General features: G+C 45.2%; 1 protein-coding gene across 2 annotated transcripts; it reads left to right on the plus strand.

The window, feature by feature from the left end:
* Window positions 1-1,674: 1,674 nt before the first annotated feature.
* Window positions 1,675-17,288, plus strand: prpf40a (PRP40 pre-mRNA processing factor 40 homolog A). 2 transcript variants are annotated; one of them, XM_077002735.1, is made up of 27 exons: window positions 1,717-1,784; window positions 2,768-2,848; window positions 2,985-3,125; window positions 3,694-3,777; window positions 4,536-4,563; window positions 4,675-4,697; window positions 4,875-4,916; window positions 5,118-5,228; window positions 5,516-5,636; window positions 8,896-8,920; window positions 9,030-9,245; window positions 9,858-9,963; window positions 10,896-10,960; window positions 11,086-11,250; window positions 12,540-12,648; window positions 12,842-12,992; window positions 13,158-13,291; window positions 13,574-13,688; window positions 14,191-14,282; window positions 14,422-14,538; window positions 14,709-14,846; window positions 14,928-15,023; window positions 15,202-15,288; window positions 15,380-15,473; window positions 15,560-15,621; window positions 15,814-15,951; window positions 16,579-17,288. In XM_077002735.1, exons 1-27 carry the CDS (start codon window positions 1,782-1,784, stop codon window positions 16,666-16,668), a joined length of 2,634 nt encoding a protein of 877 aa, XP_076858850.1. In that variant the 5' UTR covers window positions 1,717-1,781; the 3' UTR covers window positions 16,669-17,288. The 2 variants fall into 2 exon arrangements, with proteins under 2 accessions (XP_076858851.1, XP_076858850.1); XM_077002736.1 differs by lacking the exon at window positions 2,768-2,848 and having other exon boundaries at window positions 1,675-1,784.
* Window positions 17,289-17,804: the final 516 nt, after the last annotated feature.

Below are 17,804 nucleotides of genomic sequence, written 5' to 3' on the forward strand. Positions count from 1 at the left end.
AAAAGTAATAAATAATACCTGCAATGATTTGTTCTTGGAATATAGCAAGAATATTTTCCCTATGTTAGGTGCGCGTGTTCACCATGCCCTGTGGCAACACTTGGCCATGGGATCAAACAACCTGTGCTACAGAGGTTTGCTGTAAAGTCAAGCAGAGCTGTCATGGTGCAATATTTTGGGCAACAAAAAAGTGCATTTCACCCCTCATGGGGCGAAAGAAATAAATTTTATGGGTAAACAAGAACATGTAGCCAATTAAAACAGCATGACGGATGACCATGGCAACACAGAGACAGGCCGATTTTCCTAGCTACCTGCAGAGAGTTTATAAATAGATCCTGTGTCAGACACAATATTGTTCTGCCCATTCAGTACCACTGCACTATGGGAGGCTATTGTGATTGATTTCCCTTGTGTTTCAAACATCAAAAGTTTTTCTTTGTGAAACTTTTAAAAGAGACAGTTTTTTTAGACAGCATGTAGGCTATCTCTTTCATCATTCAACATCCATAGTTATTTTTTCCACCAGAAATAATTTCTTGCTACTGATTGTAAATGTATGAAAACTTTAAAAAACCCACTTTAAAACAATTAGTTATTTTAGCGTGAGGAAAATCGTAATCCTAAGAACTCAGAAGAGAATCTCAGAAGAGATTCATAATCAAAAATACAATGCAATACTCTGGTATGATATATTGAGAAAATATTGGCATCCCATAGGTAAATATTGAATTAAAAGGATAAATAAACCAACAAGGAAGTGAATAATGAGATATATTTAATATCTATTTAATTATTTTAAGAAATGATAAAAGAAGAAGAAAAGAAAAAAGCTTTACTGTTGCTTGATCTTGGAATTATGCTGTCAGAAAAACCTCTAGGCTAGGTGACACATCTCCATGCCAACAAAGCTTTTTCTAAGAGTTGCCTAGGAAATACAAGGAACAAATGAAAGCATCTGCCACTTAGAGTGGTAACAGGTGTTTGGGTTAGATGAGACCTTTTTTGCTCTCACAAATATAGGAAGAGAGAGGCATATATCCTACTGTAAAGAGTATCAAAATTAGGCTACTGTGAAATAAGGAGTCTTTGTGTTTGTCTGCTAGAGGTCTTTGGGGCCTTTGGGAATATCAATATCATAATAAAATACAAGGATTTTCAGCCAAAACTACTGTGAACATGTCTTGAGCAAATTTGAACCTTTCTGCATATATTCTGCTTGGAGGAATTGTCTATGAAACCAGTAAAGCAACAGCTCACTGTTCTTGCCTTATTAGCTTTGCCTTATTAACATATGGCCAAGGGATATCCATGGTGATTTCAATTTTAGCTTATTCCTAGAATAAAACTCCTTAACGCATTTTAGGACAAGTTGAAAGTAGAATTTGGTGAAGCAGCGCTAGGCTATTTTGAAATACTTTACGTTTAAATTGGAAACAGCAATGAATCCCATGTCTGATGACATGATTTGTCTTTCGTTTGCCTTTGTTTGGTTATTGGATTTTGGATTGAAAAATGTTCAAATCAGTGTCCATGGGAATGTTTTCCTGAAATAAATTACATGCATAACTATAAAAGTTAATAAATATCTGTTGTAATTGGGATAAGTGGCCAAACAAATACATTTATTACAGGGTTGGTTTGCGCACTGCTTGCGCAGTGCGGTGTGACGAAGCACAACGTTTCCTTTCCTGAACTTTGAACTTTTAAGGAACCCTCCAATCAGACCACAGCTTATTGTCTCGTGGTGGAGAAGTTGGGCTGCTAAATGTTCATTCAACATGGTGAGTTGCATACCCGATAATTTTACAAGTTTACAATTCTGGAGGATTCATATCGGCAAAAGACTATAGGGAACTACTTATAGACTATAGGAAGTTGAATAGCCCTAATTTTATATGATTGTATGGTCATGACTACCCAGTCGTTTAAGACCCATAAACTGCTAAGCTAGTTAGCTGGCGGGCTAACTGGCTGAGCTCGAGCGCGGTAGCCGCGCGCCGTCTCTCTCCCTCGCGCAGCCGCAGTTGACCTTCGGCGTGTTTGTTGTGAGATGTAAAACATTTGTAGTGATGTTGTAAACATGGATGTGTACCATCTGAACAGGGTCGTGTAGATTTCACCATGGCACAGAGCTCCTGTGCGGACAAGTAACGAGAGCGTTCGCCTGAGCTAGCTGCTTAGCCGGTTAGCCGGTTAGCTATCTCGCTGCCTGACTGACTACACAACGTTTCTCGCACGTCTCTTCAACAGACGTCTGTACATGATCCACTTGGGCAGCTACGGAGCCATATATGAAATAAATAAGGACATGGAGATATATTGGTTGATGGCAGCTACACGTTGCTCGAAACCTATTTTGATGTAGATCTTTTTACTTTTGGTCGCTTATAAACTTGAGGTTTTACAAACTATCTGGGGGAGCCAGGATCAGATGTTGGTTGGGCTTTATAACCGACCATTTGATCCGTTATAACTCTCCTAAATGCGATATCTTCTATTTCTTACATTATCTGGTTTCATTACATATCTTGGCGTTCACGTGGTTACTTTCAATTCAATCAACGGGCTGTTCTTGCACATTTATTTTTTGTCAAGTTCGAGTTGAAATCAGCTGCCATCTAATAACCGAGAGTTATACCAAAATAGAAATTGAAAACCCGACTGTCCACACTGAACAGCAGTAGCTATCATACCTAAAGTGTATTTTAGCGTCTTAAACTAAGAGCTTGAGTTGTAACTGTATGGGCTCTCTTGTTCATGACAGTCCTCAGGTGATGGTAATAATGGCCCAAGCCAAGCACCACCTTTTCCTGGTGTCCCACCGTCAGGGATGCCCCCACCTTTTGTAAGTTGGTGTCAGAAAGCCAATATTGTGTTTTGTCTTGCCTGTGTCACTACTTGGTTTTTTTTTATTTTTTATTATTATTATTTTTTTTTAATACATAATAACCTTTTTTGTGTTTTTCTTTTCTCCTTCCAAGATGGGACCACCAGGAATGCCACCTCACTTCCCACCGATGGGAATGCCCCCCATGGGTCAGAGGCCCCCCAACATGGCTCCCATCCCCCCAGGGATGATGCCCCCCATGATGCCTCCAATGGGAGCGCCTCCCATCGGACAGGTAAGATTATAGTGATACTAAATACTAAAAACATTACTCTCAATTTAGTTTTTCAGCCTCTCTTCCTAGAAACCACAGAATGCTGTTTATATTTGCTCAATTTGGGTTCATAAAAAACATGTTGTACCTGTACTGCTCATTAACACTCTCAGATGTGCTGTTTGTGCATCAGACATCAGAATCATTATCTTGGAGAAGCTGGGCGGGGGTGCCATTTTCCTCCCACACACTTAATGATGTGAGATTTAGCCCTGGTTATTTTTACCTCCATGGCAATCGCTGTATTTTCTGACGAGGGCCTGTTGCCCCACCTGCACGTCTGGTGAAATGACTTCCATCAGAAGGTGTGATCGTGGAAGTGTTGAGCCCAGGAGGTGCCGGCAGGCTGTAGATAGAGCTCTATGACTTTACAGGGCGCAAGCTGTGGCTTCGGAAAGGGGTTTCAACACACACACACACACATTCTTACGCTTGCTCTCTCTCATCTCACACTGTGTATTAATACCCTGTGACGCGCTGGAGAGAAATTAGCAGCCCAGATTAATTTTTCATTAATCTCTTTTATTAGATGCCAGGCATGATGCCACCAATGATGCCCGGTATGATGATGCCACCACGAATGCCAGCTGCGACGTTGCAGCCTACAGGACCGGTAAAGGAGCCCCCTTCACCTTCCCAGCCAGCCTCACCATTTAGAAATGCACCCTAACAACTGTCAGGGGTGTTGGAATTAGCATAATGAATGCAGTGCAAACAGGGGAAAGTTACCCATTTAGATCTGCTACTCTATTTTTATATAAGGAGCTCGGTCTAATGAGTTGTGTCTTCCACATTTATAAATAACATCACAGATCATGTCATGAATTCTTTTTTTTTTTTTTTCTAAGGAAAATCTCGATTTCTGAGATGTCCTTTTTGAATATAGGGATGTTTGTTGAACTGATTCATTATTAATGCTTTGTGTAAAGATAACTTAGAGACGTCTGTTTATGTATATATTTGTGGGGCAGCTCTCAACTGAATAGACATCCACAGTGCAGATAAAGGTGTTTCTGTCATTGAAGGCTCATACCTAAATGACTCATTACATTTTTGTGGTCATGCAACTATATCAAGGTGCAGGAAGAGTGGTCATTTACATATTCCACAAATAGATAAGCATTCTGTTCTCCATGAGCTCTGGCATGGAGAACTGCCTCCACCTCCAACGCTCGATTTCACCCCCATGGTTGCCCATGTTGGAGAGAAGGGTCGGCCATGCTGTCCTCAGTGTGTATTACAGGATGAAGGTGGATCTTGCTCAGGCTTACACGTTCACCCGTTCCCTTTTATCCAATGCCTCAAATGCATTTGCTAGATTTTGGTTTTAAATGCTTTCTCAATCCAGTCTTTGTGCTCTCATCCACACAGCCTGGCGTTAGTCCTGTGGATACTGCAGGTACGACACCTTACTTCATCGTAGATGTGAATAATAAATGTTTCTCCTATGATAAGTGTTGCTGTTATTTATTGTTTCCTGAATAATTATATTAATGTTTTATACTTTTAGCTACTGCTGCCCCAGGTACCACTGTAAGTATAACCAAAACATTGTAAAAGTGTACAATATTTAGCTCATTTAGATTGGTGTAGGTATAAGTATAGGCCAAACCATTCTACCATTGCTTATTTACCACTGGGGCACCATTATGATAACTGGGAGTCAGCAGGTCTTTCTCTTCTTGACAGTGTTGATTTCTATTCTTGCAGAGCTCAGCAAATGACTCTCCTCCAGACGACCAGCCTAAGAAGGTCGGTAGAGTCAGACAGCTGCAAACCTAACGTTACCCCAACTATAACTATAAACTAGAAACTGCAATAAATATAATAAATATCTGGAGCAAGACATGTGACTTTCATTGCTTGTGGTTGATAGTGTTAATGCCCTTAAAGACAAAAATAGATTATATGAACACACATAAAGACGTTCTGAACATACACAAACTCCTGCAGAAATCCGTGTGGACAGAGCACAAATCTTTGGATGGGAAAACCTACTACTACAACACAGAGAGTAAGCAGTCTACATGGGAGAAACCGGACGAACTCAAGACTCCTGCAGAGGTAAAGAGGTTAAACCAAACAAAATGATGCAAAAGTCTGCAGTCTGTTGCTGTTTCACAGTTTGCCTTCTGGGCAATGTGGCAGGAATATGCATCAAAGGTCAGATTGTTTTCTTCATGCGTCTTCCGTCCTTCACCAGCTAAAAGGCTTCATCTTGGCCCAAAGGACTGCTGGTCATTTGATTTTCACAACGATGATGTCACAAACAAAATGTTGCAAACAAAATCTTCAGGGTACAGTAGGTAGGGCAGTTAGTAATGCGATGACATTGCGTTTCTTTGTTGCAGCAACTGCTGTCAAAGTGCCCATGGAAGGAGTACAAGTCGGACGCGGGGAAGCCCTATTACTACAACTCTCAGACCAAAGAGTCTCGCTGGACTAAGCCGAAAGAACTGGAGGATCTGGAAGGTAAGCCTCTTTCGCAAGGCCGTTTAAGCTTTTACCATCACATTTAATAAGGAGTAAAGCCAAAGGAGGTTACAAGTAGTGGCATCAGCAAAGATGTGGATTGGTAGTAGAATGGTAGTATAATATGTATATGTAGAATAACGGTAGTATAATATGTAGTGTAATGGCTACCAGTTACAAACGGGAGCATGAATGCCTGCTCTGGGTGCCCTTGTTGATGCAGGTGTAATGTGGTTTTGACAGCAGAAATAATTGTAGCTCAGTTAAGGGTGGGAGATATGAAATTTTGTCATAATAACCAAGCTCAAAGACATGCAAAAGTGAATCGTATAGTATGACATGTTCTGTCCCCCTAGTGTTTCGATAGTTCAGTATCCAGTAATAAAGTGGATCCATACTATGTTCACAGACCATCAGGATAATTGTCTACAAGGTTGCTGTGCTGATTGCCATAATACTCAACATATATCTACTATAGGGTCTCTCATGTATGATTCATAACAAAATTTGTGACGTAGGAAAAAAGGATTCAGTTTGAGTTGTATGAATGAATAAATGAATGTTTCAATTTATAATGAATTAGTTGTGTGATGGCTGTGCTCAGTTAGTCAGATATTTCTCAAATCAAAGTTATCTGTAAACATTTGAGTCCTGATTTGCTATTTCAAAGGTGAATGCAACATATCTAGTCATCCAGCTTATCTAACGGAATGGCAAGTGTGTATCAATTAGGTTGTACAACCCTGCTCATCTTGTTTCTCATGAGGTCCTGAAACCTTTACCATTATCACCGTCACATCTATTAGAACATTAAAAATATATCTATGATAAAAGCAGCCAGCAATGAACAAAGGTGTGCTGGTGGGATTGACAATATCCTCCCGAGTATTAATTCCACCATCTAATGACATCCCCAGTCAAGGTCAGCAACTCCCCGGCCTCACTGTATACAGTGCTGGTTGGAAATCACTTTTCTGAGTTGCCTGACCGCTTGCCAGAATCTGCTTGGATTGTCCGACACACAAACGCAATACGACTGCAAAATCGATTATCAAACTGCAGCATAAGGTGTCCTGTTGCCATGTGTACCTTTGTGCTTGAACATGGTGTTCATTATGGGCAAACTGTAACGAGCACAGAAATCCAATATCAGAAAACCACTCTGCTTCAGATCGGGGAGGACATGCTTCCCAATAACGCCACGTGAACATTGAAGTCCCCCCAGAACAGTCCCCAGAAGGGGCACATTCCAACATCCCCTCCGAGGAATCCTAGAAGGCCGGGTACTCCGAACTGCCACAAACAGTCAGTGCCCGTTCCCCAACCTAAAGGCGCAGGAAAGCAACTCTCTTGTCTACCAGAGAAAACCCCAACACACAGGCAGCGAGCTGGGGAACTATGAGTAAGCTCATTCCTGCCTTCTACCTTTCACCATGGGCAGCTACAGAAAGGAATAAAGTCTAGCCTCTCAAGAGGATTGGTTTCAAAACCTACACTGTGCGTTGAGGTGAGCCCAACTGTATCTCTCAGCCTCACACACCAGCTCGAACTCTGGTCTAACCTGCGCCTTCGGGTTGGGGAACGGGCTCTGACTGTTTGTGGCAGTTTGGAGTATTTGGCCTTCTTGGAGTCCTTGGAGGGGATACTGGAAAGTGTTCCTTCTGGGGATTCCATTGTTCTGCTGGGGAACTTCAATGCTCATGTGGCGTTGGCTCTAGGTCTGCCCCCGTGAAACACCTCACCTATATGGAGGAGCAGCGACTCTTCTCAAGAGTCTTTCCAGATGACTGATCTCCTCACCCTGTCTCCAAGAGACCCCGGACACCCTGCGGAGGCAACTAATTTTATCCACTTGTATCCAGTCTTAATTCTTTTGGTCACTACCCAGAGTTCATGACCATAGGTGAGAGTTGTAATGTAGACACCAACTAACTCTCTTCACCACAGTGGTCCAATACAGCATTTGAAACATGGTCACACTCCATGTTCCCAGGGCCAACTTCAGTAACCGAGGATCAGAATTCCAAGGCCCTCATCTTCGGCCACTATCCGGACCCTGGCAACCCTGATCCAGGCATAGGTAACTGGATCCTGAAATTTATGAATTCCATTGGACTTTTTATGGATCACTCTTTGTCTGGCCTGTCACCTAGGATGAGTTTGCCTTGAGAGACCCTACTAGGGGCTTTGCTCTTGACAACATAGCTCCCAGAATCATGCAGGCACAAAAAAACCTCCACTACAATTAGATGGTGATCCATGGAGCAGTGGATTGGTTTGCTCAACCAGTCTACTTGTGTTTTGTGGATCTGGAGAATATGGTACTGCTACATGCTATCCAGTACCTGCACAAATGTATCAGGAATTTGGTCTGTGTGGCTGTCAGTAAGTTAGTAAGTTTCCAGTTAGGGCTGCTCTTTCACCGATTCTGTTCAGAATTTTTATGGATAGAATTTCTTGCCATAACAAAGTGGTGAAGGGGGTTCGGTTTGGTGGCCTCAGTATTTCACATCTCCTTTTTGCAGATGATGTAGTTCTGTTGGCTTCATCAGGCCAGGGCCTCCAACTCTCACTGGATCAGTTCACAGCAAACTGCAAAATGGCTGGGATGAAATTGAGACCATGGTACTCAGACAAGGGTGGAATGCCCTCTCAGAGTTGGCAGTGAGTCCTTGCCACAAGTGGAGGAGTTCAAGTATATCGTCATTTTGTTCACAAATGAGGGAAGGATGGAACAGGAGGTTGATGGTCAGTCTACATTCCAACTCTCACCTATGATCAGGAACTCTGGGTAGTGACCGAAATAATTAGATTGCGGATACAAGTGGCTGAATACACAGATGCGAATGGATAGATTGATGGATGAGGCAGTCCCATTCCATCTAACTGAGGAAATGGTGTCTGTAAGGCCCCTTTCTCAACTCAAAGTCCATGTTGACTCTCGGCACATGGCGTTAGTGTTCGTCTTTCCCCTTATGGCTACGTCCCTCTTTGTTCTTGGGAAGAAAGATTGCAAATCAGATTGTGAACTGATTGGGTATTAAAAAGATTGTGATATGGATTTTTGGAAGATCACCCACTCCTAGGCTCAAATAATTGTAAAGGCTCAGAATATGAATTCTTCTTTGCTACATTTTATTAATTTTTTAGAGAATTAATTGTGCCACCAGTTGTGGACGAATCGTATCTCGAGTATGTGTGTTTACCAAATCTGCACCTCAGTTCAGTACATGATCCTCTTGTCTTTTCCTTCTCCCAGCAATGATCAAGGCAGAGGAGAATGGGTAAGCCTTTAGACTTGTATCAGTCTTACACTGTGTAGTTTCTTTGGTATTATACTGTGGTGTGGAGGTGAGTCCCTGGTGTTGTCAGCTTATCGTGTGTGTTTGTCAGAATGGCGGATGTCCCGGCTCCTGGCACCGTCCCCACTCTCGCCGCGCCAGTAGAGACACCTGTCACTGAGACTGTTGTCGCCGAGGCCGATGTCCCCGTGACAACGAGTGTCGTTGAAGAACAGCCCGCTCAGGTGCCCGTACAGGGGCCAGAGGTCATCAGTGAGCAAACACCGACTGTGACGGAGGAAGTCACCAGCACAGAGACACCTGTCAGGTAGGCCTAATACACAGGCATGCACAGACATGGAGGAATATCGAAACATTAAAAAACAAATAGAAGCCAAGTCTCAACTTGTTTGTGTTTTGCCTCCTATTAAAACACCCATACATTGGAAGTTCTGAGCACTTCTTTGCAGTTATCCAGGGTTTAACCACAGGGGGTATCTGTCCCTGGTCTGGTTTGGCCACAGTGGGAACAGTGGTTTAGCCAGTTGGAGGGATCAGTCTGTCCGAGTTTAGCCAGTTGTAGTGGTTAGTCCGAGTTTAGCCAGTTGTAGTGGTTAGTCTCTGGCCCAGTTTAGCCAGTGGTGGCAGGGTGGGGGTGTAGGTCCAGTCTCTGGCCCAGTTTAGATACAGTGGGGATCTGTCTGGCCTCTCCACCGTATCCCTGGCGGTAACCCTTTTTTCAGCCCATCGGACAGACTATCGTCTGTCTGTCCAACATGGCCCTTACAGTTGTGAGGGTTGGTCTTGCGCACAGCCAAGGTTCACTGAAGGTCTGCCCCCGACACATCAAAGTCCGGTGTGTTCGCACAGGTGTTTGCCAACTTGATTTGTAATGGAAATGTCTTGGCACATGTGTCTCTGGCCTGCTTCGTTACCACAGCAACGACACATCTAAAGAGGAGAGGCCCGAGCTTGTGAAGAAAGTCTACAAGTGGAACACCAAAGAGGAGGCAAAGCAGGCCTTCAAAGAACTGCTCAAGGAAAAGGTGGAGAGTGCTCTCTTCCCCCCCCCCACCCACCCTCTCCTCTATAATCTTTTTATTTATTTATTTGATTTCATTTCTTTGTTCAGTCTCTCTCTCTCTCCTTCACTCCTCTCCTGTGGCACTACAAATATTGTATTGGTCGCAGCCATGCCTGCATGGGTGTGATTCTATATTTAGCGTGCTTTAATTTGCCGCACAAAGCAGTCCTCCGAGGCTCCTCCCCCCTCACCCTCTGCTCCCCTTAATTGCTGTGTCTGTATGATTAAGGGTGGGGGTGTGGGGAGGGGGGCGGGGTGCCATGCAATTGCACGCTCCAATAAGCAGCGCTTTACAACACACGACTGACAGAAACGCCTGATAGAGCCCCTCTGTCCTTCTCTACCTCCAGACCTCTCGTGTGTGTGTGTGTGTGTGTGTGTGTGTGTGTGTGTGTGTGTCGGCCCCCTTGCATCCTTCTCTACCTCCTCCCCCTTCTCCTCACCCCATTCCTGTTCTCCGAGGTGTGGTGATGGCGTACAGAGATGTACATGAGTCAGGGGCATTTCTAGAGCGTATGGCATTGTCCTTACAGCTGCTGCTGTAGCACTCGCTGGGTGATTAGCTGAACACCTGGACTTCACCACAGAGTGGAGGCTTTGGCATCACTTTCTATTTCTCTCTCACTCACACACACACACACTTGTGCTTGCGACTGCAAATATATTTCATGCTCGTGTTAGTTTCTTCGGCAAATGTAATTTTAAGCTCTTACATAATTAACAACTAACACCAAACATACGTTATTAACTCAGATAAATCATTTAGATGCCTCTGGTAGTGCAAAGTAAGATTAATTGAATTCAGCAGAGCACAAATGAACTGCGTCGGGGTCAATGTAGAAGCTAGCAGGGCGGGGTACGTTAACGGGCCCTCACGTGTGCCTGTGTGTGCAGGGAGTGTCGTCGAACGCTTCGTGGGAGCAGGCCATGAAGATGATCATCAACGATCCTCGTTACAGGTGCTGCACACCACTGCTCCTGAACCCAAACCCTCCTAATTAAGGATTAAATATTAATTACACACTCCCCATCCCAAACTGCTGGAAATATTATCTTGCTTCGTGTGTGTGTGTGTGTGTGGCAGTGCCCTGCCCAAGCTGAGTGAGAAGAAGCAGGCCTTTAATGCCTATAAGGTTCAGACTGAGAAGGAGGAGAAAGAGGAGGCCAGGATCAAATACAAGGAGTCAAAGGAGACGTTTCAGCGCTTCCTGGAGAATCACGACAAAATGACCTCCACCACCAGATACAAGTGAGCACCCCCGTCTCTAGGGAAGAGGTGATCCATCAGCTACAGCCCTGAATCACATTGCAGAAACGTGATGGGACAGTGTTTCATTTATCTGGACAATAATGATAGAAAAGATGTGAGCTATGTCACCAGTCATGAGTTTGCCTTTCTTAAAAAAAAATCTAATATATTCCAAAATAAACCAAACCAAATTTGAACGTGGTTCACCTGATTTGACTCTCTAAGCACACTAAAATTCTCTCGAGTGTTTTGAGTATCCAGAGGTGGCACACGTGGGGGTGCTGGGTGAGGGGACGTCTGGTGGCAACGGCCCAAACGCCAAACAAAAGTGCACCAGCCAAGTAATGGAATTTACCGCCTCGTTCTTGGTTGTTGGGGATTTGGCATTCTGGTTTGGAAGTCGGAAATGCTTTTGGGAAATCTTCGTTCCTGGCCTGTATCAGAAAGCGTTCTTTTACGCTGACCACCTCCTGAAGTGGAGCGTGGCGGTGACGTCAGTCTACAGGACATTTTAGCGCTCCTCTTACTCCATGTTGCGGCAACAGTTCAATGTTTGACTCATTATTGGGAGTGCTAGATTTCACAGCCTCGTCATCTTCATTAGCCTGTATATAAAATGACCATCACCAATATATCTACTATTATAAACTGATTGCAGTTACAATTTTAGCTTTCATCAGTTTTATTCAAATATATGAATGTTTGTTGCACATTCAAGCAGTTTTTTCAGCATATAATTGAAACCCTACACTCCTTGTTGTCTTCTTTAAAAGAAATGTTAGACCACGGCCAGATGAGAGTACGCGTTGTTGACGGTTACGGGAGCTGTTGGCCTGGATCAGCACTGTATTGACTGATCCTGGTCAGGGAAAATTGGATCAGCCTCACGAAATGTCGATTAGTCTGTCTGTAACCAGAACTCTTTGTTTCCAAGGAGACACCCAACAGTCCATCCCCTCCTTTGTCCTGTCAGTCAGGAGCAACAAGTCGAGGGTCCGTGTTCAGGGGCCTCCACACTCCTTTTCATTTGGCTTTTTTTTTTTCGTCCCTTTCGTCCGCAAGATTACCTAATTTACATAATTCACTTCTTGTAAGTGTACAGTTGGCTGGGCCTGAATATGTGTGTACCGTGTTCCAGATGGTCGAGCTCTTGGCGACTTCTCACAATGTCCAATAGCGGCTTATTACAGAGTGGTGCACTGCTACCTCCTTCTGGCAAGTAGAGGTATTGCAGCAGCCTGTTTGGTTCTCGGGTCATAATTGTGTGTATGCGTGCCTGTGTGTACTAGGAAAGCGGAGCAGATGTTTGGCGATCAGGAGGTGTGGAGCTGTGTTCCAGAGAGAGACAGGCTGGAGATATATGAAGATGTGCTGTTTTACCTGGCCAAGAAAGAGAAGGTACTATATTTCCTCTGCCAATCATGTGGCCAGATCAGTGTTTGGTTGCCGAGCGTTCCGATCAGCTGACCATACAGCCTGCTGCTACGTCCACGAACAGGACGTATTCTTTGCGGGTGTTGGGGACCGGGCACAGTGCTGGCTCCTGTATTTAGGCTACTGCCCATTCTCAACATTGTCTCTCCATCTGTAGGAGCAAGCCAAGCAGCTGAGGAAGAGGAATTGGGAGGCACTGAAGAACATTTTGGATAACATGGCCAACGTTACGTACCGCACCACCTGGTCGGAGGCTCAGCAGTACCTGCTAGACAATCCCACCTTTGCTGAGGACGAGGAACTACAGAGTATTAGCATACACCCACACACACACCCGCTAAACATGTACACACACACCCATTTAACTTCGCTGTCACCACGGCTGGAGATACGACCCCCCCCCCCCCAGAGGAAGTGTTGGCTCCTGTGCAGTCCAAGCTGGTGGTGTGAGACCATCTCCTTCTCTTTGTTAGACATGGACAAGGAAGATGCACTGATCTGCTTCGAGGAGCACATCCGAGCCCTGGAGAAGGAGGAGGAGGAGGAGAAGCAGAAAGGCCTCCTGAGGGAGAGACGCAGACAGCGCAAGAACAGGGAGAGCTTCCAGGTACACACACACACACACACACACAAATGACGCATCGGAGTATGGCCATGTAACCACATAGTAATTGTTCAGGAGTGAATGTAAATGTATAACCAAGCGGACAGATATTGGATATGACCCAGCTGATCATTGCTTAGAAATAAACCAATAGCTGTTTCAGTAAAGCAGAAAACATTTTTGTGAGCAGTCATCTGCTTTATTCATGCTTTTTGACTCTATGTAACTATGAAGAGCTTTGTGTCTCAGCTCTGTGTCTTTTGTGCTGGGTGGGGCTGTGTGTAGAAATTTCTGGATGAGCTGCATGACCACGGTCAGTTGCACTCCATGTCGGCTTGGATGGAGATGTATCCAACCGTCAGCGCAGACATTCGCTTCGCCAGCATGCTGGGCCAGCCAGGTCAGACACACACACACACACACACACACCCTCTCTTGCTCTGCCTCTGTCTGAGTCTTCTATGCTAGTGCAGGTTAGAAAACACACCTCTCACTTCCCGAGGTTAATAGAAAATAACATTTTCATTACATTTACATTCATTTATAAGGAGCCACACGTGTTTTTGCTCCTTGTTGGTGGTGATCCAGCACCTCCTCATGTGGAGGAGGGAGGAGTGAACTAGCGTGGCTGCTTATAAACACACCAGTGAGACTGTTCTCCTTCACAGCCCTCTCCCCGGTCCAGGGTAACCTCCCACACCACTCCGCTGAAAGAGAGGTTAAGTGAAGCAGTAAAAACAACTGTGTGAGAGATTAGTGCCCCTTGCTTTCCCCTTCCTGGGTCACACTGCAGTCAGAGGAGCAGTTAGGGCCATGACCACACACACACACACACACACCTCCACCAAACGGGACCTTCCTTCCTGTGGTTCAGTTTCTCACTCACTCCTCTTCTTCCTCAGGCTCCACACCGCTGGACTTGTTCAAGTTCTATGTGGAAGATCTCAAAGCTCGTTACCATGATGAGAAGAGGATCATCAAAGATATCTTAAAGGTGAGGCCGCCATCTCTGTTGGACTGGGGCTGATCTAGAGCTTAACGGAGTCGTCCCTCCGCATCTCCCAATCGACCGCGGAGGAGTACGTCTAAGTTCAAAGCACGCCCTTACCGCAATGGACACGTTCTCTGTGCAGGATAAGGGTTTCCTGGTGGAGATCAGCACCAGCTTTGAGGATTTTGGCTCCGTGATCAGCTCCGATAAGAGGGCCACCACGCTGGACGCAGGCAACATTAAACTGGCCTTCAACAGCGTAAGCGTCCTTTCCCTCCACTTGGGTTTCACTTGCAGGGGCCGCCGTTCACGGAGAGGTGGCTGGAGTGCATGCTTCATTTTCATCACAGTGGCTCGGCTGGTCGTGCCTAGTTCAACACGGACGTCCCTAAATGTTTTCTAACCGTTGCTGTGTGCACGCGTGTGCAGCTTCTAGAGAAGGCCGAGGCACGGGAGAGAGAGAGGGAGAAGGAGGAGGCCCGGAAGATGAAGCGGAAAGAGGCGGCCTTTAAGAGCATGCTGAAACAGGCCACGCCCCCCCTGGAGCCCGAGACCACGTGGGAGGGGGTATGGGCCGCCGCACTGAGATGAAGCCACTCCTGCAGGGTGTTTTGAACATTGCTGTTAAGGGCTTTGCTCTTGTTTCAGGTGAGGGAGCGGTTCCTGAAGGAGCCTGCGTTTGAGGACATTACCCTGGAGTCGGAGAGAAAGAGGATATTTAAAGATTTTATGCACGTTCTGGAGGTAAGGTTACATGATGACTTTTTTCTTTCAACATTCATGTGTACATATACAAATCAGTACCAGCTTGAGTTTGTTGTGTAGGTGAGGGTGTGTGCAGTGTTTGTGTAGGTGAGGGTGTGTGTAGTGTTTCTCCTAATGTGATTGAGCTCCATCTCTTTCTCCTCTCCTGACTCTGTAGCACGAGTGCCAGCACCATCACTCCAAAACCAAGAAACACTCAAAGAAATCCAAGAAGCACCACAGAAAGCGGTCCCGCTCTCGTTCTGTACGTCAGACCCACAACACACACACACACACACACCCACCCATTTGAGTCAAATTCACAAAGTCTCTGCTAACCCAGGCTCCTCCCTCAGGGCTCCGAGTCCGAGGAGGACGACTATCACTCGAAGAAGAAGAAGCGGTCCACGTCTAAGTCTCCGTCTGAGCACTCGTCCTCTGGGGAGTCTGGTCAGTGCCCCCCTCCCCCCTCATTACTGCACCGCCCACCAGTCCCGCTCGCCAACCCGGTGTGACGCCTGTTCATATTTTCACAGAGAGAAGTTACAAAAAGTCCAAGAAGCACAAGAAGAAGACCAAGAAGAGGCGACACAAGTCGGTGAGTATGGAAGACGAGGTGCTCGACGAAGGACGTTCCGATCGAGCACCACGCCCGCCAGCTCTGTGGAGCGCATGTCCTTAGCAACGCATTCAAAAGGAACCGGTTCGGTTCAAATGCAGACTTGTGTGCGTGGCCTTCACTTTGCCCTGCGCTGGACGAGTCAGCTGAACTCCTCTCTCCACCCTCCAGGCGTCCCCCGAGTCAGACGGAGACAAGGACCGAAAGGGGAGAGACAAAGACAAGGAGAAGGAGAACGAGAAATCCAGAGGGAAAACCCGGGCTGAATCTAAACAGAAATCCCCCAAGAGGAAAGCAGCCAAAGAGGAGGTGAGGTCTGCTCTCCGGCGTGCGGAGGCACTCTCGAGATCGTAGCTCCGCAGCCGGGTCAAGGAAGCCTAAAGTGGCTCCGTGTTGGTCCTCCTCACCACTGAAAGGGATGTGCACCAGTGTCAGACACTGAGCAGTTCGGTCGTGTAGCTGTACATAACCTGCATTTAACAGGCTGCAGGTTGCATTCCGGCGCTCTTGGAGCCGCTGTGGTTCTCTGACGCCGGTTGACCGACTGGACTGCACTTCAGTGTACATTGTGTCAGCCTTTATCGGTCTCTTTAATGTTGGACCTGGTTTTGACCAATGCTGGATGTTTTAACGGGATGCTTTTAATATACATTTATACTGTACATACACTTGAATTGTAAATACAGTTCTATTTATGCAAACACTTACAGCAAAAACTAGACTTGCATTTACATATACATGCACAGAATATCCAGACATCACCTGCCCATTTTTTTAACAGGACATTACAAACTGTAAAAATAGTGCAGACAACCCGTCACTGTAGAACTAACATCTGATTAAATAGAACTGTCCAAAACAAGACTGATAGCCTACAGATCTAAAGTAGGTCCAGTGTAGCTGACCAATAGCTTAGTGTCTCTCTCTTATTCCCAGGGGGGGTGGGAGACCTCGGGCAGTGAACTAAGTGAAGGAGAGCTGGAGAAGAGGAGGAGAACTCTTCTGGAGCAGTTAGATGCACCATAATGTCCTTTCTCACTATTCACACACACACACACACACTCTCTCTCTCTCTCTCTCTCTCTCTCTCTCTCTCTCTCTCTCTCTCTCTCTCTCTCTCTCTCTCGCTCGCTCTTGCTCAAACATGCATTCCTCTTCACACGTACGTCTATGGCGATGCAGGCAAGACTCTGATGCCCCGCCTGGAGGCCATTTTCTCTGCTCTGGAGTATTTTGGAAAATGTGCTCACTCAGTATTGAACGTCAGCTTGAACCTTCTTGGTAGCTTCTCAGGAGATCACTGCCAGATCTAGAGCTCCGCACTGTGGAAACGTGCTCCAAGTCTGTATGTTCTTTTCCATTTACCTTCCAATCGGTTATGATGCCTTGAACCCCAGTGTCTCAAAACCTGTTTTTATGTAGTTGTACATTTATTTTGTTGTTGACAATAGTTAGTCTTTAAAATTGTTTACAGGCAAATAAACCCATAAATTGGCCCAGCCTTCCCAACACCGATCTCTCTGCACATTGGTCTTTCTGTGGGGGGGTGGGGTAGTTACTGCTTTGAAAAAAATGTTCTCAAAGGAATTTTACCAGTGTAGTGCTCTGATTCACACAATGTAATAAACTGTCCATAGAATGACTGATTTAAATGTTTTATTATTGGCTCATAAAAATGTTAGTGACTCCACATTTATCAAACTAATTTGAACAATATTTTAAATAACTTTTGATAAATCGGAAGGTTGGACAGAACTTTTATGGAAATGTCAACTACATTATGAGATGGGCTTTTCTGCTGATTTATTAAAGAGTTTCTCATCTGACCATCTTTCAAATAAAGACCTGAAACAAAGCAAAATCATCGTTATGTAAATAGTTTATTTAATCATTGGCATAGAGAAACTGTGGCTCTAACAAATATTAAAATCAAACATTGCTATAAGCATACAATTTCTGATTAGAAAGGAAATGTCAAAAACACACGCCAGTTTGATCCAGTTCTGGAATGGAAGACATGAACGCAGCATACGGATGTGCCTGTGTTAACTAGTTATGCGTTATGTGGGCTTATGGTGTCGAACGCTCAGTTACACTAATGCCTTAATACTATCAGGCAAGCGTGCAGGCCCTCTGCTACATACTGCGTTAAAGATAAACCA

Source organism: Brachyhypopomus gauderio, chromosome 4 (assembly GCF_052324685.1).
Source record: "Brachyhypopomus gauderio isolate BG-103 chromosome 4, BGAUD_0.2, whole genome shotgun sequence".
NCBI lineage: Eukaryota > Metazoa > Chordata > Actinopteri > Gymnotiformes > Hypopomidae > Brachyhypopomus > Brachyhypopomus gauderio.

Bases quoted from the DNA above. Each gene is read 5' to 3' on its own strand.
- prpf40a (XM_077002735.1), top strand. The intron at 4,564-4,674 runs GTACGACACCTT...TTATACTTTTAG, and splicing joins TAGTCCTGTGGATACTGCAG to CTACTGCTGCCCCAGGTACC. The intron at 5,229-5,515 runs GTAAAGAGGTTA...TCTTTGTTGCAG, and splicing joins AACTCAAGACTCCTGCAGAG to CAACTGCTGTCAAAGTGCCC.